Consider the following 26,650-nt stretch of genomic DNA (forward strand, 5'->3'; position numbering starts at 1 on the left):
GAGGGTGGGGAGGGACAGCTGCTCATGAGAGCCTAATGCTTTGATAACTGAGCCACTGGCCAGGGGACTCCTGACTGCCTGGGAAAGCAGAGTGATAAATGGGAGGAGCCCCAGGCACTCATCCATCCATTCTCAGTCATTGATTAGGGGCACAGATTGGTGCAGGGGAAGGGGGAATAAACCATGAAGACCCATCATTTCCTTGGGGCTGGAGACCAGTCAATAGGAGTCAGACAGCTCCACACAAACAATGGAGGAGGAAAAACTCAACGGGTTAGGGCTTGCACAGCCGGGGCTAGGCGTGGCCAAACGGTGCCTTGAGCATAATACTTGGATGCTAATATCTAACCTGTAGTCACCTAAATTTGGGTTATTGCTGGTTCTGCACTATATGACTTTTAAAAACAAACTTTGTATTTGTGGATAATCCAAGCACTATAGCCAGATGTACAGACACTTTTCCTCAACCTGTGTATTATATAAATGTTAACATTAGACTCCTGGGTTCTGTTCCCAGTTGGTCCATTAACTCACTGGGTGATCTAAGGACTGATCTACATGGGCCGTGTTTTGCACCAGTGTAACTCATCAGATTTAGTTTCACTGATGCAACCCCCTGACACAGATGTGCATAAACCAGTTTAACAGTCACACTGAAGCTGATTTACCATGTTAGCTACACCAGGAGAGGAGCAGGTCTGTGTTAGGGGTCCCTGTGTGACTAACTAGATCAAATTCAAATCACTTGAGGTCTGGTGCAAGTTTTCTAATATAGACAAAGCTTGGGCACGCTGGGCCTGAGTCACTATTGCCCTTGACCTCTTGCAGCATTAAACACCAGTGCAAAGGGCGTATAAACCACTGCTAAGCACAGGGTGCAGCCTGACATCTCTACGACATCTGCAAACTGGCAGGATTGGTTTTCCACCCCACAGCCCTTTTCTCTAAGTGCTCACCCTGCAGCTTCTTGAGAATCTCTTCTCTCTACACTGGGCTGCCCTTGAAATGAATTAAAAACTTCTGGGATTATTAGCCCCCCTCTCAACATTGTGAGGCAACTGGCTAGGGAGGAGAAGCAATCAGTCCAGCTGTGTTAGGACTGTGGGATCACAAGCATCACACCACTTGGAAATGTCAGAATGTCTCCCTTAGTCCACACGTCTGGCCACCTGCCTCACACCTGGCAACGTACCCTCTCGGGGTACATATGTGGGCACTGCTGTGGTCTGTGGGATGGAACGTCAGATCCGCTCCAGTGTTTGAGACCGACTTGAGCTCTAGAGTGGGATTTTCACAAATGTTCAGTGTTGGTTCAACTTTGCTTTCATTGAAGAACACTTCAAAATCCTGCCCCTAGTGGCTGGAGAGAGTAAATGCTCTAATATGTAATTACATGGAAATTCTCCAGTACGTCAAAGAGTAAATGACCTGACTATCTAAAGCTGAAAGTCATAAATCTCTACTCCACAAGTTGTCAATTTAACACCCCTCACCCCCTAGTATCTGGGCATGTAGGTGACTGCAGAACATTACAACTTCACTCTACACATAAAGGTGGCCAGTTACCACACAGGAAACATGTCCTGATGCACGCTCAAGTCCCCGTTAAAACCAGGTGAAAGGATGTTGTTTACTGTGTGGCAACCAGAGCAGTGTATGAAAAGAAACTATTAAAAATGTACAAGGGAAAATATTGGTGTGAAAATACCAGTGTCAAACCTTTGATGACTCATAACGGGATAAACATTAAAGGACATTTGGAGGATGCCCAAGGTTTGACCTGTTTTGAGACTCATGTCACTTTGGTGGGGAAGATCCTCCAGATTTTAAAGTATTTTTAATTCCATTCAAAGAACCCACAACACTATTGAAGTAGGACCTACAAGGCCCAGTACTTTGTTATTGTGCCAAGTCAGCTGAGGGGATGCAAGTTCCCTAAAAAACCTCGTTCCTCAACTTGTGTTGGCAGATAGTGCTGGTGCATATACAGGGCCAGATACTCCGCTGGTGAAATGTCATGCCTATTTATCCCAGATGATCAATCATCTGGCCCATCATTTCTTACTTCTTGTAAGGATCTCTGGGTTATCAACTGCACAGAGAATGTACAGGAATACTTCCACCACCACGGATGCGCATCAATTGTTAAACAGAGTGCTGCAACACACAACAATTTAGAGCTAAAAGTGAAGAAGAATTCAACAGGCAAGGGAAATGGTAGCACTAGGGAGACAGGATGTAACTAACCACATTAAGATTTGGGTATGGGACAGACACACAAAAAGCAGGTCAGTTTCATCTCTGTTGAAAGTCACACAGAGGAGGAAGCAATATTTTGCCAAATGAAAAGAACTGACAAAGATCAATAACGAAAGGCAATTTTTTTAAGTTTAGAAGGATGTCTTGCAAAGAACAGCAGAGAATAAGGAAGGCAGAACATGTAATACAGGAGCTATTGACCTGCCTACTTCTGTCAAGGAGTAAAGTGAATAAAACCCCCATAAGGAACATTACATCATAATGGTTATTAGCCTTGTTAAGAGAATAAGCCTGTTAAAAGAACACATCTAGTCAGCGTGAACGTCTATCAATATGATGTATGCTGAGCGCCTCTCCCAAGAAGATGCCCGCTAATGAAAGAAACCTATTAAAGGCCCCAAATGAGCCTGCACCACGGCTGGGTAATATGTTTAACAGATCCCTGCTGGATTGCAAATTGAAAGTCTTTTAAAGGTTTGTAAGGCTCACACTGATGCTCCACAGCAGAGTTAAAAAAATCATAACTTCAGATAGAATGTCAAGTCAATACATCTGTTAGTCTTAAAGGTGCCACAGGACTCTCTGTTGCTTTTTTCAGATAGAATGGCTGTTCAAAAAATACCACAGAATCAGATTTTGCTTAGTCCACAAGCAGGAGAAGTTGCACAGAGACACCTTTTCCTCCTGAAGCAGTCATCCTTGTTGGCTGGCAGCCCTGTCAAATCCTACCCAGAGACCAAAGCCAGCTGAGAAGTCACACCTTTGGGGATACGTACAGAACACTTGAATGCCCTGAACTTGCAAAGACTTATTATGTGCCTGAGTAGTCCCTGGGCCACACACTCGATTACTGAGAGTTGGTGCTGAAGTCATCACCAGGTAAGGATCTGGCCCGTTGACTTCAAAGATTGTGATCTGGTGCTTAACTTTATGCCCTATGAGTAGTATCTTTTAAGAATTAGGGCCTGAGGCTGCTTCTAGGCTAACCTACTAGAGAATGACTGGATGGCATGGTACGGCCACACTGTCTCCCAGCTCCACTCCCCTCTGGAATCTCACAGAACATATCTTGGTCCATAGCCATGAGGAGTACTTTGCCAGCCATGCATGCACATCTCTAAGTGCAATCTCAGCTGTCCTTGCACCTTTAGGCATCAATCAGTTTAATAATAATAAAAAAAGGATGTCTTACAATTCTGGCCTGTCCTTTCACTAAGGCCTGGTCTACACTGGGGGAGCGGGGGAAAATCGATCTAAGTTACGCAACTTCAGCTATGTGAATAATGTAGCTGAAGTCGTGTACTTAGATTGACTTACCATGGTGTCTTCACCGCGGTGAGTCGACTGCTGCCGCTCCCCCGTCAACTCCGCCTGCACCTCTCACGGTGGTGGAGTACAGGAGAACGTTTGGGGGTTGATTTATCGCGACTAGACATGATAAATTGACCCCCACTGGATTGATCGCTGCCCACCGGTCCGGCGGGTAGTGTAGACATACCCTAAGATAAGGCTTGCCACTAAACCCATAAATAAGCAGTTCACATTAAGTATGTTATTAACGGAATTAATTGCACACAGTGCAAGGTTACACAAACAAATTTAACTATTTGATTGCTTAACTGTGCAACCTGCTCTTGACGTTTTTAAAATGGCATTTCCTAGGGTTAATAAAAGAATTCTTATCTGGACCTACAAGGCTAGACAAGAGCAAGACGTCTAAGGGCTCTGCCTCATTCATTGTGCACAGAAAAACTCTTATAAATACAGGTTTATACTAGTGTAGATGGTGGATTCTCTGTAACTTGACATCTTTAAATCATGATTTGAGGACTTCAGTTACTCAGCCAGAGGTTATGGGTCTATTACTGCAGTGGGTAGGTGAGGTTCTGTGGCCTGCAATGCACAGGAAGATAGACTAGATGATCACGATAGTCCCTTCTGGCTTTAAAGTCTAGGAGATTGAAAAGCATGGGATTGTTTCCCTTACAGGGCCATGATTCAAGTGTTCAAAATAACAAACAGTGCAGAGAAGGCAGATCAGGCTCTTCTATTCATCCTCTCCCATAACACCAGAGTAACAGCCAATGGAATAGAAAGAGAGCAAATTCCTAACTGATAAAAATACACACAACACACCGTGGAACACACTGCCACAAGACATCACTGAGGCCAAGAACCCAGCAGCATTCAAGCCTGTATTTATGTAGCACATGCACATGAATTGCAATATTCAAATCAAAGCCAGTTTTCATCAGAGCACTCAACGGCATTTCTCCCTCAGTGAGAGCTACTTTCTAGCCCCAAACATTTTGGTGCAAGGCTGGTTATCATTAAATAAAATTTGATTAAACAGAAATTGGAAGTTTGTAAAGTTCTGAGTGACTGAAAAAACCCAAGGGGGTTTTAATAGAAACACTCAGGCAACCCTTGCTGTTCCTAGCCCTCCAACTATAGTGTTAGCTTTGTATACCCAGCAAACATTCCTACAAAATAATAAAGAACCATGCCTAGCAGAGCCCCACAGAGCCTATCAGAAGAAGTACATGCTCTTTCAAGGATGAAAACCTGCAGCCAGCTCACTTACCGGTTCCCAGAGGAGCTCTGTGCTACTGGGAGATCAGTTCCAACCCAGACACAGCTTCTTTCTTCTGGTCAGGAGCTTATTAAATCATTATTGAAGAACTCATCCCTATTTCCAATCAGAAGAAATGACTGTTTTACAGGATTTCACACTGTAGCTGACACATGCATACAAGAGCAGGATGGCTCTTCCCTTCTAGCTGACATGGGATCTCTGTTCCAGACCAAGTTTTCCATTAATAATGTATTTATTTTCTTAGTAAGACCCACCTGCTCCCAGTCAATACACACCGAACCCTCCCACCAGCTGGGGCCATGTCTAATCAGTGAACTAAATATGCAGGGGTTTTCCCATACAACTTACTTACACTGCTAAGTAGGTCTAGAGTGATTAAAACTGATTTTAAAAATAAATAAATTGGTTTTCCTTAAATTTAAAGCAGCTTTTTATTTAAATACATTTTATTTTTTAAAATTAATTTTTAAACTAACAATGTACGTTAAGGCCTAAACCTCCTGTATTCTATTGAAATAAAAAAATATGGTGCACCAACAAGCTCTCCTCAAATTTTAATTATATATAGAATCAGGGGAAAGCATTCAACTTCTGAGGTCAACTCAAGATTTATAAATATGTCCTAATGTTACTGCATTAAGTATATTACTTTGGAGCAAATACTGGTATTTACATGTTTCCAAATGGAAGTTATTTCAGTGTTTGCTGCTCCTGCAGAAAAGCTTTTGCCTTTAATTATTTTGGGTTTCAGTTTAGCTACTAGGTGCAAAAGTAGCATTAGCTTCATTTGGATTCGTTCATTCAAAGTTAAGAAACTGACTGGGAATTGAAAAAGCAGGAAAGCTCATTTTCCTCTCAGCTTGTTGCCATTCATAGATTGAAAGAGAAGATCTGATCTACCAATTCTAAAAACTTAAAGGACATGAGGCCAGATTTGCAAAGGTATTTAGGCTCCTAAAGATGCTGATAGGTGCCTAGTAGGGTTTTCAAAAGTGCCTAACTCCCATAGGTTTCAATAGGAGTGAGGCACCTAGCCTGCTCAAGCACTTTTGAAAATTTCACCAGGTGCCTAACTGCATCTAAGTACCTTTGAAATTCTGGCCTAGGCTGACCAGAAACAATCCATCCATTTACTAGCTACAGTTAATACTTCCTTTGTTTAATAAATCAGTTTTAAATGCAAAACATGTTTTTTAAACTTACTTTCTTATGTATCCAGCACATTTACTGTAGTTTTATCTAATAAAATTTAAAATGCTGGTTTTGCACATTTGGAGTTCTAATTTCCATCTAAAGGCAGCTTGACATAAATCCTGAGTAAAAAAAATCATCTAGTAAATGAAGATTGAGTTTTTCACCATTTTCTAACATAACAAAAAATGTCAACTTTAAGAATCTCAGTAAGGAATGTGAACCTATAAAATTGGTTAAATAGACAGGGTATCCTCCTGGTTAGCAAAAAGAATTACCAGATGTACTGTAAAGGCTATATTTAGCTGCAAATCAAATGGTTATATCAACCATTGAGAATGAACATTTCTTTAGGAAAACAACTAAAAAGTACAAATGCAAAACAAAATTAAAATCAATTATTTAACTCAAAGTTTCCTACTTACTGATTGAAATCAAATCATCTTAACTCGTTCTAATTCAAAACTGGCCCACCCATTCCCCTACTCAAGTAATCTCCCTTCACATCATGCTGTTTTAGAGAAAGCTGGTCATCAGACTCCCTGTTTGGGAATTGGAAGGAGTTGTGGACAGTAATATTCCCTAATTTCTTTCTTTAACCCCTACCTTTTCTTGTATGGGAATGTAAGGGGCATTACCCAGAGGCAGCAAACTTCACGAGGTGCAAAGGGCGGGGGGGACAATGTGAGTCCCTAATAGAGCTCCCCCCCCCCCCAATTCCACCAATTAGCATATTGCATGGTTCTTAGACCAGCAAAGAGCCTTCATGGGTGAGGGGGAAGGAGAGGTCCAGGGAGACAGTGTTGTGGAGATAACTGCTGCCCCCCATTCTATACAAGACTGGGGAGAGCCACACATGGAGCACCCTCTCCATATGAAGATCCGTGGGCCCAGTACTGATCTCCACCTCCTTGTTTTTAAATGTTTGAGTTTTGTAGATGACTTCACCACTCTCAGTGACACATTTTAATCAAGCTGAAAGATTGTCTAGTGGTTAGGGCTCTGACCTTAGACATGGAAGACCCAAGTTCAATTCTTGGGTTGGTTTTTCTGACCTTGGGCAAGTCACTTAGCATCTAGTACTTTAGTTTCCTAACTGTACAACGGAGACAACACCACTGCCCTGCTTCTGAGGATAAGTATATTAAAGGTTGTGAAGCGCTTTGAGATCTACTGTTGAAAGGTGCTGTATAAGAAATAAGCATTATTATTAACTGGTTTTTTAAATTACTCTTTTGTGGGCCAATTTATTCAGGATGGGCACACCATGGCCCAGAGGCCCAGCTCCTCAAAGATATTTAGGCACATAACTCCATTAAAATCAATGGGCGTTAGACACCTAAATTCCTTTAAAAATCTAGCCCACAGAGACTAAGTTACTATCCAAGTCAGAGGCAGAGCTGCAAATGGAACTTAGGAGTCCTGGCCTAAACCTATGCTCCTACCACCAAACCATCATTCCACGTCACCGTTCAATGGAGCAAAGCCCTGACTCCCCATCACTGGGTTGAAATATCAACCCCACAGCCATGCAAGCACGTGGCGTACAAAAACCCTCCAGCCGTTCCAGCTTTGGATTTGCAATCTTGGAAACTTTTAAGTATTTGAGAAAAATGTAACTCTGAACTCAGTTTGTGTGTGAGGGGTTGTTTATAGACCCCGGCACGGGAATTACTATCTTTAAATAGGGCTATTGAAAAGGCTGCCAGGATTGCAGAGAGAGGTTTTCTTGGATGTTACCCCTCTGTCAGACTCGCCTTCCCCCCCAACCTGCTTCCTGGCTCCACAAATTTGAGAGCTGTCAGCAGCCAATTCAACTTGCAAAGATGCTGTGACAAATGCGAGCCCAGCCTCTTTGTTTCAAATCCCTGGAGGATCACAAAGCCCTTCAAGCTGAAGTTGATGAACACCACTGCAAACCAGAGATAAGCTCCGCTGGGAAGCAAGCAATGCTCAGCCCTGGCACCTGATTGGCAAAGCTTCAGCAGCGTGACCTATTTCTGCAACTGCAGAGCTTTGGTGGCAGCTTTTTTTCCCCTCACGTAAATGCAAAACCCTCCAAGCAAGTTGCCACAGAGGTAGGTGACAGAGCAAGCTAAATTGATGGATTCAAAGCATCAGCTTGGGATTGATTATCGATAGATAGATAGATTTGTCATATTGATTACTTTAACCCATTTGGATCGTTTGGTAAGGTTGCCTTGCGGCTTATTTACTGTCTCTTAATGAGGCCCCTAAGGTGACAGGAGTCAATGTGACTCATACATTAATTACATGCTACAGAATGATCATGCTGTATTTAACCTTCCCCCAAACATGCTCCAATTCCACTGTATCGTCTTTTACAATACATACCTCAGCGGGCCAGAGCAGTGACTGCCAGGCTACTGCACAGAGTCAAAGGCCAGTATTGTAATGTCAGAGGCAGAATGCAGTGGGAGAGCCTTGTAGGGAGGGGATATGTATAGGGCACCAAGCATTGCTCAAGAGGGAGGAAAACTAGCTTTGAAATCCCAGCAGTTCACCTCACATTGGAACATCCCTCCACAGCACATATGCTTTAAAGCAAGTCAAGGGGGTAGCTTCCACAGTGTAGGGGGCAGTTGAATAAGTTGGTCCATGACAACACTTGGAAAGTTTCTTTTCTTTCCGCCTTTGGAGGAAGGGACAAGACACGGATCTCTACTTTCCAAGACTCTATGCTAGCCATCCCTCAAAAGAATCAGATGTGGGCTTTGTTCAGTGCTACTCCAAGTATTAGCCATAACAGGAGAAAGAATTTACTCTAGAAAGGTATGTGGATATAAATATGATATTTTTTCTTGCCATCAGCTAAACCATTGAGAAAGACTAAGGAGGGGATTGTCAAAAGGCACAAATGGTAGTGAGGTGCTTACCTGCCATGTGTGCTTCTGAAAACTTCTCCCTAAGACTAAATATTTTTTAAAATTACGTAAAAGAGACAAAGCTTAAAAATATTTAAGGAAATAGAAAAGACTAATTGGCAAACATAACAAAAAACTGCAGGACAGGCTAAGGTTATCTTTAATAACCAAAGAGAATATGATTAAACTGAAAAGGCTAAAGTTAATTATTAAGAAAATAGAAAGGCTACCATTAAATAAGCAGGCAAAAGACAAGGATTAAAAGATTTCTGAAGTTTAAAGAGAGAGGTTAAGTATTCATACATAATTTTAAAAATATGGATCTTCCCTCTGACTTCTTTGCTTGTGTTTTACAACTAGTCCCCCTCCCCTCATCCCACTGTTTAGATTACAAACGCTTTTGGACAGGAGCAGTCTCTTTTTGTGTGTTTGTACAGCATCCAGCCCAATGGGATCACAATGGTGTTCAAGCTCTTTGGGCACTACTATAGTACAAATGCTAACGCTGCTCAGAAAGGAAGCTGCCTTATAAAACAGCTTGGACAGGCTAAATGGATGGATCACTGGCAAAAATCCACCTGAAAACACAGAGACAAATGGACTTTGCTTTTCCGGCAGATGGAGAGGAGATGGAAATCACAAAGGAAGCCTCATGTACGCAGAGAGGATGAGATGTGCAATTTTTGTCACTGTTCAATTACACCTGTCTAAGGAAACCAATTGACTTGAAGAGTGACAGGCAAAATGAAAATTAAGTGTTTTTCTCCTTTCTCCCATCGACAAGGTGCCACATCATCATGACAGAGCGGCTCTCACATTGTTTTCCCCAACCCAAATGAGTTTGACTTTTTCTTTAAATTTGCAGGGTCGGGGGGCAGAAAGATGCTTTTTATGATTTCAGATGCAGGAGTATGGATGGGCTTTTAGCATCAAGGGGAAACACCGAGTATAAATGCTTTTGGTTCGGCAAACTACAATAGAAATAGAGTGAAACGGAAGCTGGGGCAGCACCTGTCACCACGGGCAGTAGGCGGGCTTGTGGAATCCTCCAGGACGCTGACAGGTCAGCAGGAGTCACTGCAGAGGCTGAGGTGGCTCACCTCTCATTCAGGAATGAGTGCAACCCCCCCACTGCCCTGATTAGCAGCAGTCACAATACCACTCAAGGGACACGAGTGCCATCACCTCTTCTCACTCAATCACCTTTGGCAGACCGGTATTCCACGAAGCAGGAACCCAGCACACCCGCTGCTGCACTGATAGTTCATGACACATGAAAAGCTGCTGTCCGGATCCTAATTGGTTACTGTATCACGGTTGCAAACTCATCATCTACTATGCTTCATTAGTTTCCCATAATGTACATACATAATGATCATCTAAGAGAGCAAGACTGCTACCAATCAAGTTTATCTGTAGCAGAAAAGACTACAAAAAAGTGGGGGGCAGTTACAGTTTCTTTTCTCAATTATGGGCAGAAAAATTATGTTCATCTGATTTCTAAGATGTAAAAAAAAAATCGTTTTTAAAGTTATTACCAGCATGTAGAATAAAATGACATTAAAACTAACACATCAAGCATAGAAAGTATGAGTTTTGACAGGATCCACAGAAACAGAATATTGTGCAGCCTTAGGTTGTTCTGTATCCCTCGGGAAGGAGTCCCTCCAGAGAACTCCGCAAACGGCACCATATTGAGCCTGCCTTCCAGGTGAGAAGGAACTGGAGCTCAACGCTGCGCTGGATGAGGCATAGCAGTCACTGCAGAGCAATGGAAGACAGCTCTTTAGCACTGAGCCAAGCAGGCTGTTTCTGCAGCACTCCCAGCTCAGTGCGGATGGAGACATCAGCTATGGTTCTTTTGCTTGGTACTGCAGAGCGCTATCGGATCCGTGAAAACGAAAATAAAGTTATCTATGATGAAAGCATTGAAACACCAATTATGGGTAATTTGATGGAACAACAGCTGCCGGGAGAGTATCCCTTGCAAATACAAGTACCTGAAGGGTATAAATATGCAAAAGGGGGGGCGGAGGGGAAGGCACACTACTGTGTGGTATAAGACATTGCACTTGCATTAACTAGATGAAATTGAGCAAAGGAAAATCTAGGCAGTAAAACTTTGCTAATGATGTTACCTGTTAGACTGAAATGGTCTCCCGAGGACCCTCATTACTCAATTCATTTAAACTAGACAGAACAAAAACACTAGATAAATACACACTAGAGAACAATCCTACAATGGCGGAGGATAGTGGATGAGACTGCACGTAACCAGGGTGGATTGATTTAAATCACCCAGTGGAAAGCCTCGATTTAAATCTGTTTTAATCAACTTTTCCATTTGTACTTCCACTATTTTCTAAAGAAAGGTGCATTCTCATTGGTGATATAACCTTTAGTTATATAGGAGGGTGCACTATTACCATATACATTTATTTAAGCAATTATATAGCTTAATATTTTCAGATTCTTAACTGTACATTCTTAGTATATTAGAAAATGCTTATTTACTAGGTAATAACTTTTTTGCATGATGTGTGTCAAGCTGCATTATGATAATAACTGGAATTTAATTAAACTCACAAAATAGCATATAATTTAAAAAAACTTAAATGCTTTAGATGCATAAACTTCTCTTATCAAAACATGATTCACATTTATAACTAAATGATTTATTAAACAGAGGGATTAACTGTAGTCAGTGAATTAAACTGATTATTTCAGGTCAGCCTGGGAAAATTTTCAAATATGTCTAAGTGAAAGTAACTGCAGCTTAAGTTCCTACTCGCCTAAGTCTCTTGAAAATGACAGTATCTCCTAAGGGTACGTCTATACTACCCGCCGGATCAGCGGGTAGTGTTCAATGCATCGGGGATCGATTTATCGCGTCTCGTCTAGACACGATAAATCGATCCCCGAATCGACGCCCGTACTACACCTTGGCAGAAGTAAGCGGAGTCAACGGGGGAGCCGCGGCGGTCGACTTGCCGCTGTGAGGACAGCCAGGTAAGTCCAACTAAGATACTTGGACTTCAGCTACGCGAATAGCGTAGCTGAAGTTGCGTATCTTAGGTCGAACCCCCCCACCCGCTAGTGTAGCCCAGGCCTAAGTTACTTAGGCTACTTTGCCATATTTATAAAACTTGACTTCAAAAGTTAGAATCAGGGGGAAAACATCTTTCTTTATGCAGAAAAGCAGCCTTTAAATCAAAGGCTTTGATAGAGGCTCATGGATTCAGCATATTTATTTATTATTTAAATTACTTAAGAAATTATAATAAGTTTACTCCTTAACATATTTTGTATTACATTGATTTCATTTTAAACATGTTTATTTTAAAAAAAGAAAAATTATAAACAAAAAAGCCATTGATTTTTATTCACCCTGCACTTAACAGATCTTTTCCTATCTTATTTCTGTGACTGGTACGTGGTTATTCAAAGGCACAGTATCACGTCTCCTCTCACAGACGAGCACAGTATCTTGCATTATACTATGCTAGTTTACCTCCTCAGTCTGAGCGGTCCTTGGATGAGAGAAAAATCATTGATACTTTACTTCAAGGTGACGAGTACAATAACATTGACACTGCGGTGGTAAGGCTGAAACAGTAATAGACTAATTTATAACTTGGCTAAAATAATTCACACACAAAAGACTGGAGGGATATTTCTGTAGGAAAGCAACATAGGAAGATTTATTTTGAACTACTATTGTGAAAGACTAATAAGTAGGTTACCATGTTGGACACGTATACAATACATTCCTTAAGGAGTCTATCTAGAAAGAAACAAGCAAGTTGAACACAGCCTAATCCCTACACCAGTAGGGATTCTTGTTTAAAAAAACAAACAAAAACCCCCACTGTCTTACACAGAGTGAGAATTACAGGATAACTACTACAGGAATTCAGCTCTGAATGAACACCAGTCTCCTCACATGATTATTAATGAGAGATGATCAGTGAGAAGCAAAAAATAATTACAGGAAGAGTTCCAGAGATCTCAAACATCAAGGACAGTTGGTGAAAAATCTGACCTTGTATCTCATGGCTGGCTTTTTGTTTCGAATACCAGGTGACTACTTCCCAAAAATTCAATTTCTGGTTACCAAACTGTTCAGATTCTCTTACACCAGGCTAAGCAGATTCAGTCTCTCTGCCACTGCAATTATAGCGTTGTCAGTGCTTATGTAAAGGTGTTACTCCTCAGATCTGGTTATTTTAGTGTCAGAGCTATGGAATAGGAGGATTTAGTAAAGGATATTTTTTTCCATCGCAGCATGCTATTGCAGAAGTACAGTCAACATGGGTTGGGGCTGGAGAAGGATGTAGTGATCACAAGGTAGTTCAACCTACCTCCTAATTCTAAAGGCATCAAGCTAGAGTACAGGCTCCAGACTCTAGAAGGCAAATGGCTTCACGTAGGGCTTCTTCAATAGAAGATGGCTACGGCCATCCAACAGGTGGTTATGTCCATGAACTAGCACTTGCAGAAGAGCTAAGGAAATACAAATTGCCCGAGTACTCAGTGACCCTGGATGCATTGCATCATGTGGGTATACTCTGTCCCAATGGCTTGTAGAACAATGCCCGAGCCCACAACGAAAGAGCTCTGGCTTGGAGACCGAATATGCGATGTTTCTGGGCTTCCCAGATCTGCTTCTATAGTAGGAGCAGGAATCGGCTCAAGATCACCAAGTTCATTTCACAGGATGTGATACAGAATTAAGAAAGCTGGCGAATTCGGGAAGAGGGGAAGAAAAATAAGCTAAAAAAACAAAAACACCTCCCCTCTTCCCCCCAGTGCTTGGTTCCAAAACAGCATTTCATTCAGTCCAATAGCACTCCTTCTGGCAGCTCCACTACCACAGGGGCACAGTCATCTGGCTCAGCCTCAAAGTCCCATTTGAATTTCTTAGTTAGGTGGGCTTTAAATTTTTCTGCCTTTTTCCTCAGCGTCCTGTCAACGGTGGTGCTGCAGGTGTAGGAAAAAAACACCTAAAAGAATACATTAGAAGTCAGTAAGATAATCACAGAGGTGGCATAAATGCACGTTTTCCCTGCCTTGACGGGGGCCAAAGAGCCTTTCTATGGGGTGGGTGGGCAGATTTCAGTTTCAGGTTAGTCTGGCCTGAGAGGAACTTTAGTTGCAGTGTTTCAGAAGTGGCTATGGGGCTACAAGCAGCTCCTTAACAAGGCACTGCAGTCTCTATCTTCACTCAGTAGCCAAGATAAACACTGCCTTCATTCCACAAATTCAGCAAGGGTCAGGGTTATTTCAATCTTTGAAAACAGAGGAATGAGAGGAGTCTTGTTTCAAGTAGGGATATGCATAGAGTTAAACATATATGGTGGGGCTTCCAAAAGAGTGCAAGTGATGCCACTGAAAGTGAATTAAACCTTTGCTCTTAAGTCACTTATTTCGGGGCTTCTGTCCCACCCCCAAAAGAGAATAGCAGTGGAAGAAAAGGCCAGCTCAATGACTAGAGGTTGAAACCCAGTCTCTGAAGCCAAAGGGCAGCCACAAGACATTTTGTTTGAATGCACTTGGTGCAGCTTTAAACAGCAATGATACAGGCACTACTGCAGAGTTCTAGGTAGGCATTAGAAATTGGGACTGTGAACCTTGGAGACTTGAGACTTTGTTTTGTTTTAATTTTAAGGGCAAAGTCAAAGACTTGGTCTTGTTTATTCTCTTGAGACCAAGTTTCCCGCATGTAATGGTTTATAACTGCTAAACAGATGGAGGCGGACAGCAAAGAGGCTTAGAAGTACCAATCTCCTTCCCTCTAGAGAATGGGATTCAAAGAAGATGGCCACCTATGAAAACAACATGCCCATCGCAGCAGTTGCCCATACCATACAATCTCTGAGCAGCTGGCACTGTCAGCTGAGGGGAGACCTAGGCCCAGACTGAGGTGCATTGATGAGGCTTTTTTCTGAGGGGAGGAAGGCGTGTGCCGCAGTAGTGTCCCCTTTGGGCCACCAGTTTTAGTTTCTGACCGTAACAAATGCTTAAAAACAAAGCTCAAATATTTTAAGCAGATTAAACCAAATCCAAATTAGAACTAGCTATTGCATGACTGAGAACTCATAGCATGAATCAGAAGCATGCGTCCTGACCTGGGGGCAGAACCAGGGGGGTCTGACCACCCTCCCTTTCTTTATGGCTAGATATGGAGCTGATCCCCACAGTTTTGTCTGCTGTAACACGTGACCACAATATGGGTCTCCACCATTTCCAATGTCTTAGAGGCAGAAGAAACTGCCTTGGAGACTGGAGAAATGGAGGAGGTCCCCTACAATTCAAATTTCTAATCTCATGCACATTACAGACATCCCTGAAGATCCTTGAACACAGGTAGCTGCAACCTGAACAGACCCTAAAGGCGGGATTTTCTAATGTCTCACTTACACATAAATCCATTAACTTTTCACACATTCACAGTTTTTCTGTGGCACTTCAGACAGTTATTGCAGATGTGTCTGACTAAACAGGATTTTCAGCCTCAGAGCCCATCTCGCCTCCTGCTTGAATTTGTGACACAGAACTCATTTCCACAGCAAATTGATGCTCTAAGCTAAAGAATTTCATTGCAGGATCAAGCTGAAGGTAAAGCCCCTTTGGGAAGAATGCTGTTATTCAAAAGAGATCTATAGACAACAGGAGAAAACACCGAAAATGAATGGCAAAGTTCATTGCTTTGTGTATAACTGTTTGCTTTTTCCTTGTTCATCCTACTGTGAAACTGCCTCTTCACACAGAAACATTAACAAAACTCTCCTATGAAATGAGGCCAGTGTTAAAAAAGGGACTAACAGTGAGATCATGGGGTTCTACATTTATCCCGCTCAATAAGTTACACATCAAATTTATTCTTATAGAAGCCAAAAAAATATATTTTTTTAAAACTTCAAGTGCTGCAAAACCTCACTCTAGGCCTAGGGTATGAAAATCAAGCTGTGTTCTTTCTGCCTCTTCAACTACCACCAGGAATAAGGATTCTGCAATTGAAGCTTAGGGGAAGGTTCCATGCAAGAGGTGGAATAGAATCCAGCTCCCATTCCCATGGATTCAATGATTCTAAAGTGCTAGCAGGAATAAAATTGATCAGTGAAATGAGCAGACAGGTTTGGTAAGAAGCAGACAATTTTATCATGTCACTTTTCTGATTACAATTACACTTTAAGATTGTTCTCTGCTGCCAGCAGTGCTGTGTGTTTTACCCAGGCACGTGTGGTAAGAGGTGAGTTCACTATGTATTATTTCCTTGTGTTCCCCAGTCTGTCTGTTGCATATTCATCTTATTCTTAGAATGTAAGCTCTTTTTGTTCTGTCTTTGTACAGCACCTAGCGCAATGGGGTCCTGATCCATGACTGGGGCACCTAGGCACTCCCAGAATACAAATAATTAATCATAGTACTCCCACCGGCGCCAAGAGCCAGAGAGCAGTAATGTCAGTAGAGAACCGTTAGTGACAAAAAGCTGGCTTTCACCCAAAGCATTTTTCTTTTGTGCAGTTATGAGTGCAATGACCACCATCAGACATCAGTGAGCACTGCACCCTAGACTTCTCACATAATAGCATCAGTTCTTTAACTTCAGCAGTATAGGCTAAAGCTGGGCTTTCAAAAAGGCCTAAAGGAGGTACACCTCTACCCCGATATAACGCTGTCCTCGGGAGCCAAAAAAATCTTACCGCGTTATAGGTTAAACCGCGTTATATCGAACTTGCTTTGATCCACCAGAGTGTGCTGCCTGGACCCCCTGGAGCGCTGCTTTACTGTGTTATATCGGGTCGCGTTATATCGGGGTAGAGGTGTAGGTACCCAAATCTCATTGACAGTCAACAAGATTTGGCTTCAAGCCACTCCTCTGAAAATCCCACTCCAAGTTCACTAGCTGAAAGCAGTAGCAAGCTGATATTTTCTTACATGGTCCACCACTAGTGGGGACAAAAACATACTTTGCCAATGGGTTACATGAAGAGCTGGGCAGGAAAACTGTTTTCCTGTCACAAAAGAATGTGAGATTTCAGAAAGTTTTCCCTCACAAATTGGAACAAAAAGGTGAAATCTAAAGTTTTTTGGTGAACTGAAAATCCAAAAAAAGTTTCAGATCAGATCAGCAGAAATGTTTTGTTTCGATAATTTCAAAATGTTTCATTTGTTTTGACCCTTTAAGATTTTAATTTTTTTTCACATTTTTGCTGTATATTAACTTTCATTTCTAAATGAAAACAGTTTTGAAATGGAAAAATTGAACTTTTCATTTCAAAAATGTCAAAACGGAATGTTTCAATTTCAAAACAATTTTAATTTTTTTTTCAAAAACAAAAAATTTATCAAAACTTTCCTACTAAGTTTCAGTTCTGATGAATCAGCATTTTCTGATAAACAACACTTCATAAAACAATTCCCAGCCAGCTCTAGTTACATGAATATTTCCTACGGTTGGCAAATGTTGAAGACTTTTATCCTTAAATCAAAGCTTTTGCTCATTAAAAGTACATCTACATTGCAAAGAACGCAGAGGCAGCGAGTCTGAAAGCCCAGGTCAAACAAAATAGGAGTGCAGATGTTCTGCATAGGCTGGAGCCCAGGTTCTGAAACCCAGTGAAGGAATGTCTACACTGGTATTTTTAGCCCCATAGCAAGAGCCTGAGTCAGCTGACCTCTGAGACTTGCTACCACAGGATTTTTGTTTTTTTAAAGCAATGTAGACATGCCTCAACATTCTAAAACCGCTAAGCTCAGCCCATCAGACCACAGAGTTAATTCCATACGTTGAACCTGAGAAGCTGGCATGGAAGGACATGTTGCAGTTTGGCTAATTTTCATTTTACTGCTTTATGGAGTGTAAAAATAATGTTCATTTTAATAAACCTGATTATGTTAATTACCGGCTTCATAACGTTTTTATAGCAGTGGAAGGAAGCTGTTAGGAAGTCTCGCTTTCGGTTTGTGGGGAACAGGCCTATCCTGCATTGTGACACTGATCGAAACTGTTCACAAGTGAGAGTCATTAGGGGCCGATGGAGGAACTCTCTACACTGAAAACAGCACCTCTTAGTTTCTAGCCAATTAAGATATTGAAATATTCTATAGCAGCAGCAAATAGTCACAAATACAGAAATGTGACCGATCTATCTGACAAGGGAGGAGGTGGTATTCAAGGCCTACAAATCATCTACAGCACATTTGGAACAATTACTGCCAAGAATAAAAATCTTCCCTGCTAAACACGCATGTATGTGTCTTTGGGTTGTTGTTTTTTTAAAGAGGAAAACTTAAAGAGGCAGAAAATGGAATTTCGTTTAGCTATTAAATCTTTATGAATATTTACTAAGATGTTAGAGTGATTAAATAAAGGGGAGGTATTTTATAAGCACATCCTTCAGATCTTGCTGTGCGGGATTATAAAGCTTTGCTGTGGCTGCCTTAGCATCAATACAGACTTTTCTGCACTCTGGGCAATCATCTCTAAATTCCCACTGGATAACAGCCTGATTCAAGGCAAATAAGTGAGCATGATACAAAGCCCAAGACAAGGGGGATGGGGAAGGGTCCTCTTTGATACTGCCCGTGCTCTGAGTTCATAACGGGCTTCACTCCAGAACAGAATCCTGACAATTTAAACTGATCTAAATCAGTATCAGTGGACTTTTAATCTGCTACAAAGGAAAGTTTCCATTACGATGTGTCAAATTCAGAAAATCAGATCCCCTTGCACTCACTCAAACCCCCTTACTAATGTTTAGTGTAAGGGAGTCTAAGGCCTTGTCTACATTAAGAAAATGCGTATTGCTGCAACTAAATTGATTCACTCACACAGGCAGATACCCCTAATATAGATAAACTCCAGTCCATTCTGATGCAGTATAACTCTCAGTTAAGATACATAAGGTCAGTGTTAATTGCCTAGAAGGCACAAAAGATTTAGTCTCTCCCCCCCTACCTTTACCTCCTCCTGTTAGCTGCTTTTCTTGTTACACTGCTCTGCTGGAGCCGCTATATGTGGGTTAACTCCATTTACACTGCCTAAGGCCTGGTCCCCACTAACCCCCCCACTTCGGACTAAGGTACGCAAATTCAGCTAGGTTAATAACGTAGCTGAATTCGAAGTACCTTAGTCCGAACTTACCGCGGGTCCAGATGCGGCAGGGAGGCTCCCCCGTCGATGCTGTGTACTCCTCTCGCCGAGCTGGAGTACCGGCGTCGAGGGCGAGCCCTTCTGGGATCGATCCGGGATCGATTTATCGCATCTAAACCAGACGCGATAAATCGATCCCAGAACATCGATTGCCTGCCACCGGACCCTCCGGTAAGTGTAGACGTACCCTTAGACTCCCATACACACAGTCTCAATGGGTCAAATTCAGAGGTGAGGTGTAAGTGGGTTGCGTGTGTAAGCAACGTACAACATACACATGGGGGGCGGGGTGTATCTTACACAAGGTTATGTTCCCCTAGACTCCCCTCTGAATTTGGTTGAGTCTGGCTTTGTATGCCCACTCATTTCTCATGAGAATCCCCCTATGTCTGTTTCCCAAACCACCTGCACAGCTGGTAACTTACCTGTAAGGTGCTGGTTAAAAAGTTGTCCTGGGAGACTATGTCCACAAAGAAGTCAGCTGGAATTTCACTGAGCTGGTGGTACAGGACAGAAATGAGGTTGATGTAGAGGGCCTGATACTTCCCTATGGCATCCTCTGATCTGCACAAAACATTCAGAAGTTTTTTCCAGTGCTCAAATGCATCATAGACGTTCCCAATCAGGAAGCAGATGAAAGCAAACTGCAGCTCGGCTGGAAACACCCAGTCAAGGGAGGGCATGGAAAAAAAAGACAGGGAAGAACTTTAGTCATTCAACCATAAGTGGAACCCGAGGATTATATTACTTTTGTGGACAATGCCAATTTTTGCATACATTCGCTGAGTTTGTCTTGCTGACACACAAACAGCACCCTGTACTCCTGATGACTATATTAATAGTCGTCAGTTCTCCAAGCACTGACCACTCTCCACCCCCTTGACTATATGACTGAGAGGCAAGCATAGCACAATCAAAGAGGACATGTTATAGCAATGACCATTAACCTTCTCATCATGAGCATTCATAAGCGGAGTCTGAGAACAATGTCACTACCAAGTGATTTCCAGAGATTGTGCTGTGGTGTTTGGGTTGTCACAAAACATTATTTCTACCTATTACTGAAATACTACAACACAAAGCCAAGACATTACGTCAAGATTTTGTGGTCTCCTGTGACCCCATTTAACACAATCTTGCCTCATAGCTGCTAGGAGGGAATAGTGATCTCTCTATGTCTCTTCTTGCCTTTCCTGAGCCTACATGTCCAAAAGAGGGGAGCTAGGAAGTTGCTGCTGCCACCATAACTAGACAGTGACATGGGTACCACAGTATGGACACATGCAGTCAGACAACAAGAGCAATCTATGATACTATGTGCGCAAAAGACAATATGCTATTGCTGTTACAGCAGCTTTGCTCACCTAGGCCTGGTCCATGCTTAAAAGTTAGGTTGACATAGCTATGGTGCACAATCCACACCCCTGAGACTGTAAATATGCCATCCTAACCCCAGATTAGGCTAAACTGATGGAAGAATTCCACTATTGATGCTCGAAGAGGTGGATTACCAACAGCAATGGAAAAAAACCTTCCAACACTGTAGGTAGCATCTACACTACGGCACTACAGTGCCCTAGTCCTTAGTATAGATGTGGCCTTATTTTGCCACGCAGGGCTCAGAATTACCAGATGTTTAGACACTCACTTTGCCAATAGTGTCCCCTCATGCTTCTCACAGAGCACTGGGAAATGGTAGCTAGCTGGGAAGGACATTCGCTGTTTTTACCTCCTAGAACATTTCACAATACAGTTCTGCTGTTTTAGAAGATAGAGAGTTAACAGATAAAACAACGAGGACATGAGAAGAATTTCTAGTAAATACCAAGCATCCAGAGTTTATCTTGAGGGTAACAGTGTCATCTCAGCTTGGTTTCAGAGTCCTCAATAGAGCTGGCATTAACTTGTAGCAGACATTGCCATTGTTTCCAATGGAGTTAGCAGCTAATTACAGCAATTCTATTGAGGGCCACCAGCTGGTAATTTCTGATATGTCAGTAAATAATGCATGTCACATTCTTCTGTACAATGCATACAGTCTTTGTTCAAAGCTTTTCCTCACAACAATCCCCAAATCCTACCAGAAGGCGTCACCAGTGGTGCACAAGAGAAGGTTTCAACTTCCTAAACTTGCTTCTTCCCCGTCTTTCAGCCATGGCTACTCTAACATGGGAGGAGTGGGGGAGAGAAAAGCTTACCATGTTCAAGATTCCCTGCTGCTTAGTCATTTTAATGAAAACTGGAAGTTAACAATAAATGGCTATAGGTAAAGTGCTGTAGCAGTCAAAACCAACTGACCAATTTCGGCATGTCACAGTGATGTCCTATTTGTAGCACTTTCCTACTTCTAGGATAACCCATTTTCTCTATTCCTAAATTGAATAATTATGTTGACACCCATCATGCTGCAATTAAGGATTTCAATGCACTGTAACTGCACCATCCAGCCTGTTCCCAGTGATCACCTTTTTCAATGAAAATATGTATAAACATAAGGGTGGTGGTTTAAAAAGTGGCATTTTTTTTTTTTTTTTTTTAGTTAATTGACAGGTTGCCAGGAGAGGCAGAACCAAACAATGTACTATGGAGGAGAAGACCCCAGAGACCGATGTGAAAGGAACATTAGGGGAAAGAGAGACTCCCGCAGCAATACGGAGAGAGTTCCATAGCTAGCATTCCACACACTGCGCTGAAAATTCATGCATAGTAAGTTGCACTGAAAAGCACTTTTCATTTAAGGATCTCAAAATGCTTTACAAACATTAAGCCCCAAAACACCCTGTGAGATAGGGAATGTATTATCCTTGTTAATTGGAGGCACAGAGAGGCTAAGAGACTTACCAAAAATCCAAATGCTAATTTACTGGCAAGAGTGGAACTAGAACAGGGGTGGGCAAACTACGGCCCGTGGGCCGAATCTGGCCCATCAGGGCTTTGGATTTGGCCCATGGGATTGCCATTCCTATGGTGCCGTGGGCCCCGCACCACTGCTGGAAGCAGCCGGCACCACATCTCTGTGTCCCCTGGGGGCTCCGTTCGCTGCCCTCGCCTCCAGGTACTGTCCCCCGCAGCTCCCATTGGCCGGGAACAGGGAACCGCAGTGAATGGGAGCTTCGGGGGAGGTACCCGCATGTGAAGGAAGCACGCAGCGGAGCCCTCTCTCCCCCATCCCCCCACCCGGGGCTGCAGGGACATGGTCCCGGCCACTTCTGGGAGCGGCGCGGGGCCAGGGCAGGCAGGGAGCCCGCCTTAGCCCCGCTGACACCCCGGAGCCGCTCCATGTAAGCAGCGTCGGGCCGGAGCCTGTACTCCAAAACCCTCCTGCACCCCAAACCTCTCCCGCACCCTGTCTGCATCCCAACCCCCTGCTCTGAGCCCCCTTGTACACCCCACACCGCTCTTGTGCCACAACCCCCTGCCCTGAGCCCCTTCCTGCACACCACACCCCCTCCCACATCCCTCACCCCAACCCCCAGCCCTACATTCATGGCCCTGCATGCAATTTCCCCACCCAGATGCGGCCCTCAGGCCAAAAAGTTTGCCCACCCCTGAACTAGAACCTAAGTGTTCCGATTCTCAGTTTCATACTATAGACTATAATGATTGCTGGACACCATTCTTGCTGTTAAGCGTTCAAGGCTGTTTGTGATGACTCTGTTTCTGGGACAGCCTTTATACTCACCGAGCACATCCTGGGGCTGGCTGGAGTACTGCTTGTTAATCACTGTTTCCAGAGCATAGCTAAGGTCCATGCTGTGCCTGGTTATTTCCTCAGGAGTAGCACCATCAGGGTACATCTGCTTCGGCATCTCTGTGAACCGGATCTCAGTGCCAGCTTTCAGCTTCATTTTGGGCAGTCGGGCCAGGCCTTCTGCGTAGCTCTTACATTCTGTGTCATATCGGGGCAGGTTCTGTTCAGCTCTGTCTTTGGTGTGCTTCCCAGCCAGAACCGGCAGAACCTCTGAAAAGGCACAGATCTGTCCACTCTCTGGCTGCAGCTTCTTCATCACTGGTTCACTGATGAAGTTAGTGAGGGAGATCCATTTCTTGAGGGTCTCATATGGGTATGGCCCAAGAAACTTGTCCATCTCCTGGAGGTTTGACCTCATTATTTCAATCTCTTCTTCAGATGCTGGGGTGAGGTCCACTTCCTCATTCAATGAGTTCCAGTGCAGAATCTGCAAGTCTCGCTGCTGCAGGCTTAAGAAGAAGCCAGTACGGGGACCTGTCTCTTTGGTATTACACCTGTTGACAGAGCTATAGTGAAAGAAATGGATGCCTGGAGGGATCATCTTGACTCCCCGGAATCTGGGGCCCACATGCCAAGTGTTGTAATCAATGCCAAACTCTGTCCCCTCAGGCATGTTCAAAATGACAACTGTAGCACCCTCAAAAAAGAGTCTCTTGGCCAGGTCTGGATCTATCTGCATCTCTGCCATCTTGTCTGCTGGTCCTTCTGTTATGTCAGGCCTCTCCACCAGGAATCTAGGATAGGGCAAGCACATTGAACTTGTATTACATAAATACACAGATGTTTCCATCCAGCATATTTTATTAAAACCATGGCAAGTTAACATAGCCTGATGTTGTACTTCTGGTCTGCACACTCCCTGAGGCAGGGCTGTTTTGATATCTCTGCCTTACACAGTAAAGAGAACAGTTAGTGCTTAATAAATAACAATACATAGGTGCCTAAGCATCCAGACATGCAGCCTTCTGACCCCAGTCCCTGAGCTCAGAGCAGCAATTCACTGCACTAGCCAAGGCGAGAGGAGGGAAAGCTATAGCAATACAATGATATTTAGCAGCTAGACAAAGTCAGTCCTAAAAACATACCAACGAAAGCACAATATCTACTCACAGCCCTTCCAGTGGGGATCATGAGAAACATTACAGATTATAGCCCCGCAATACACACCTCACAGTAGTATGTCAGTAAATGAGAGAAGATTTTACAAGGTGTATTTATAAAAATACTCAGCAGATAACCCCCCTCAGGCTTCCCCCTCCTGGTCTAATCTCCCAGACCCCAGTCTGCCCCCCTGGCCCCTGTGAACCCTCCTTTACCAGGTACAACCCCACGGCACCCGTAACCCCTCCCCCTCCTGGGTACAAGCTTCCCCCCCCCCCGACACCTGGAACCCCTCCCGGGTACAACCCCGCCCCCCCCCCGCACACCCAGAGCCCCTCCCGGGTACAACCCTCCCCCTCCAGCACCCGGAAACCTTTCCCCTCCCGGGTACAAGCTCCCCACCTCCCCGTAACCCCTCCGGGTACAAGCTCCCTCCCCCGGCACCCGTAACCCCCCCTCCTGGGTACAACCCCCCCCCCCGCACCCGGAACCCCTCCCGGGTACTACCACTCCCCCCCCCCCGCACCCGGAACCCCTCCCGGGTACTACCACACCCCCCGGCACCCGCCACCCCTTCCCCTCCCGGGTACAAGCTCCGCCCCCGGCACCCGCCACCCCTTCCCCTCCTGGGTACAAGCTCCCCCCCCCCCGGCACCCGCCACCCCTTCCCCTCCCGGGTACAAGCTTCCCCCCCCCCGGCATCCGCCACCCCTTCCCCTCCCGGGTACAAGCTTCCCCCCCCCCCCGGCATCCGCCACCCCTTCCCCTCCCGGGTACAAGCTTCCCCCCCCCCCCCGGCATCCGCCACCCCTTCCCCTCCCGGGTACAAGCTTCCCCCCCCCCCGGCATCCGCCACCCCTTCCCCTCCCGGGTACAAGCTTCCCCCCCCCCGGCACCCGCCACCCCTTCCCCTCCCGGGTACAAGCTCCCCCCCCCCCCGGCACCCGCCACCCCTTCCCCTCCCGGGTACAAGCTCCTCCCCCCCCCCCGGCACCCGCCACCCCTTCCCCTCCCGGGTACAAGCTCCCCCCCCCCCGGCACCCGCCACCCCTTCCCCTCCCGGGTACAAGCTCCCCCCCCCCCGGCACCCGCCACCCCTTCCCCTCCCGGGTACAAGCTCCCCCCCCCCCCGGCACCCGCCACCCCTTCCCCTCCCGGGTACAAGCTCCCCCCCCCCCCGGCACCCGCCACCCCTTCCCCTCCCGGGTACAAGCTCCCCCCCCCCGGCACCCGCCACCCCTTCCCCTCCCGGGTACAAGCTCCCCCCCCGGCACCCGCCACCCCTTCCCCTCCCGGTCCCCGGCATCCGTTCCCCTTCCGGGTACAACCCCTCCCAGTCCCCCCCCCGCCGGCACCACTCCCGGGTACAAACCTCCGTTGCTCAGTCAGGGGGTTAAATCCCCCCACCCCGGGCGCTGGGGGCGTTTCAGCCCCGCTGCTCACCTGGGTCCCGCTCCCCGCCTCAGTCAGTGCGCGAGCGCCGGGCCCGGAAGCGCAGCTACTTCCGCCAGCCCAGCGGGTCCCACCGGGAAAGCGGCCCGGGCAGCCCCATTGCCCCCGCAGAAAGGGCCCTGCCCCGAAACACAGGGCCCCACCCCGCTCCGCAGAAAGGGCCCTGGCCCCCTCCAGCCCCGAGAGCCAGGGAACACCCCCAGGAGGGCATTAGCGAGGTGACAGAGTGAGGAAGTCCTCACGTGTCAGAGATCCTGACTCCATCAGCCATGTTCTTAGCTCAGGTGGAGGGTAACTAGCTCATGACCTGGCCACTGGCCTCATATGTTTCCACAGCAATGAAACCCACATCTGGTCCAGGGCCACTGACCTGAGCTGGAGCTGGAGCCTGGGCCCCTCCCCGCTCACAGAGACTTCTACCTGAAGGAGAGAATGAACCTCTGGCGGCTGTGCTCCTTGTGAGAGTGGTCCCTGGGGAGGGATGGGGGAAATAAATTTCCACAGCGCTTAGTACCCAGTGGTCTGAGGAGATCCGGGCCAAGCTCTGAGGAAGTGGGAAAGGTGGTTTGCAAATATGGGGAAAGTGGAATCTGGCATGCTGGGAACCCATCAAAAGGCCTGGTTAGCACCCCTAGGTGTCTAGATGGAGCAGGCATTGATACAGAGGCAGGAGAAGGAGAAGCCCCCTGTAATCCCTACTCCTCTTTCTCTGCAGGTTCTGCTAAGGAGCCAGGGCAGAGTAACAGTGGGTCTGCTGTGGGCAGAAGTGCTTTCTGGATAGGGCTGGAGTGTACAACCAGAGGACTTTAGAGTTGTCCTAGAGATCTTCAAAGCAATAGAACTTGGAGTCAATTTGCTCCAAAACTAGCAAAGACCCTTCAAAGAGCTGGTCTTGTAAAGTCTATTGTAGCCACCCCAACAGGTACCACTGAGGGAAAAATTTCCAACTGTGCACGGGGCGCATCCCATGCACACCAAGGGTGGAATCAACATGTACACTCACTTGAAGAACTACCTTGAACAAAGACCGTAACTTGTAAAGTTAGATCTGAGCCATTAAAAAGAAAATTTTAACTTTTGTTTGCTTGTTGGCCTCGTACTGGTCTGGGTTGGACTCCAAAACCTCACATCCCCACAGCAGTAAAAATACAACCTGACCATGGAACAGCTCCAAAATAATGTTTGAACATAAATAGTGTTAATAATTGCATGTCATTGACTTGACTAGTAGAAATCCGCTTGTGGCTTTCCATCAT

General features: G+C 45.0%; 1 protein-coding gene across 5 annotated transcripts; it reads right to left on the bottom strand.

Moving 5' to 3' along the window:
- Window positions 1-12,604: 12,604 nt before the first annotated feature.
- Window positions 12,605-25,528, bottom strand: AAR2 (AAR2 splicing factor). 5 transcript variants are annotated; one of them, XM_005295363.5, is made up of 4 exons: window positions 25,386-25,528; window positions 22,773-23,575; window positions 19,516-19,745; window positions 12,605-13,934 (listed from the first exon to the last, which is right to left on the bottom strand). In XM_005295363.5, the coding sequence occupies exons 2-4, from the start codon at window positions 23,527-23,529 to the stop codon at window positions 13,767-13,769; spliced, it is 1,155 nt and encodes a 384-aa protein (XP_005295420.1). In that variant the 5' UTR covers window positions 23,530-23,575; window positions 25,386-25,528; the 3' UTR covers window positions 12,605-13,766. The 5 variants fall into 5 exon arrangements, with proteins under 5 accessions (XP_005295420.1, XP_005295419.1, XP_042714200.1 ...); XM_005295362.5 differs by having other exon boundaries at window positions 25,315-25,528; XM_065565800.1 differs by lacking the exon at window positions 12,605-13,934 and adding an exon at window positions 13,971-15,590.
- Window positions 25,529-26,650: the final 1,122 nt, after the last annotated feature.

The sequence above is a fragment of the Chrysemys picta genome, chromosome 13, assembly GCF_011386835.1.
Source record: "Chrysemys picta bellii isolate R12L10 chromosome 13, ASM1138683v2, whole genome shotgun sequence".
In the NCBI taxonomy this organism is placed as follows: Eukaryota; Metazoa; Chordata; order Testudines; family Emydidae; genus Chrysemys; species Chrysemys picta.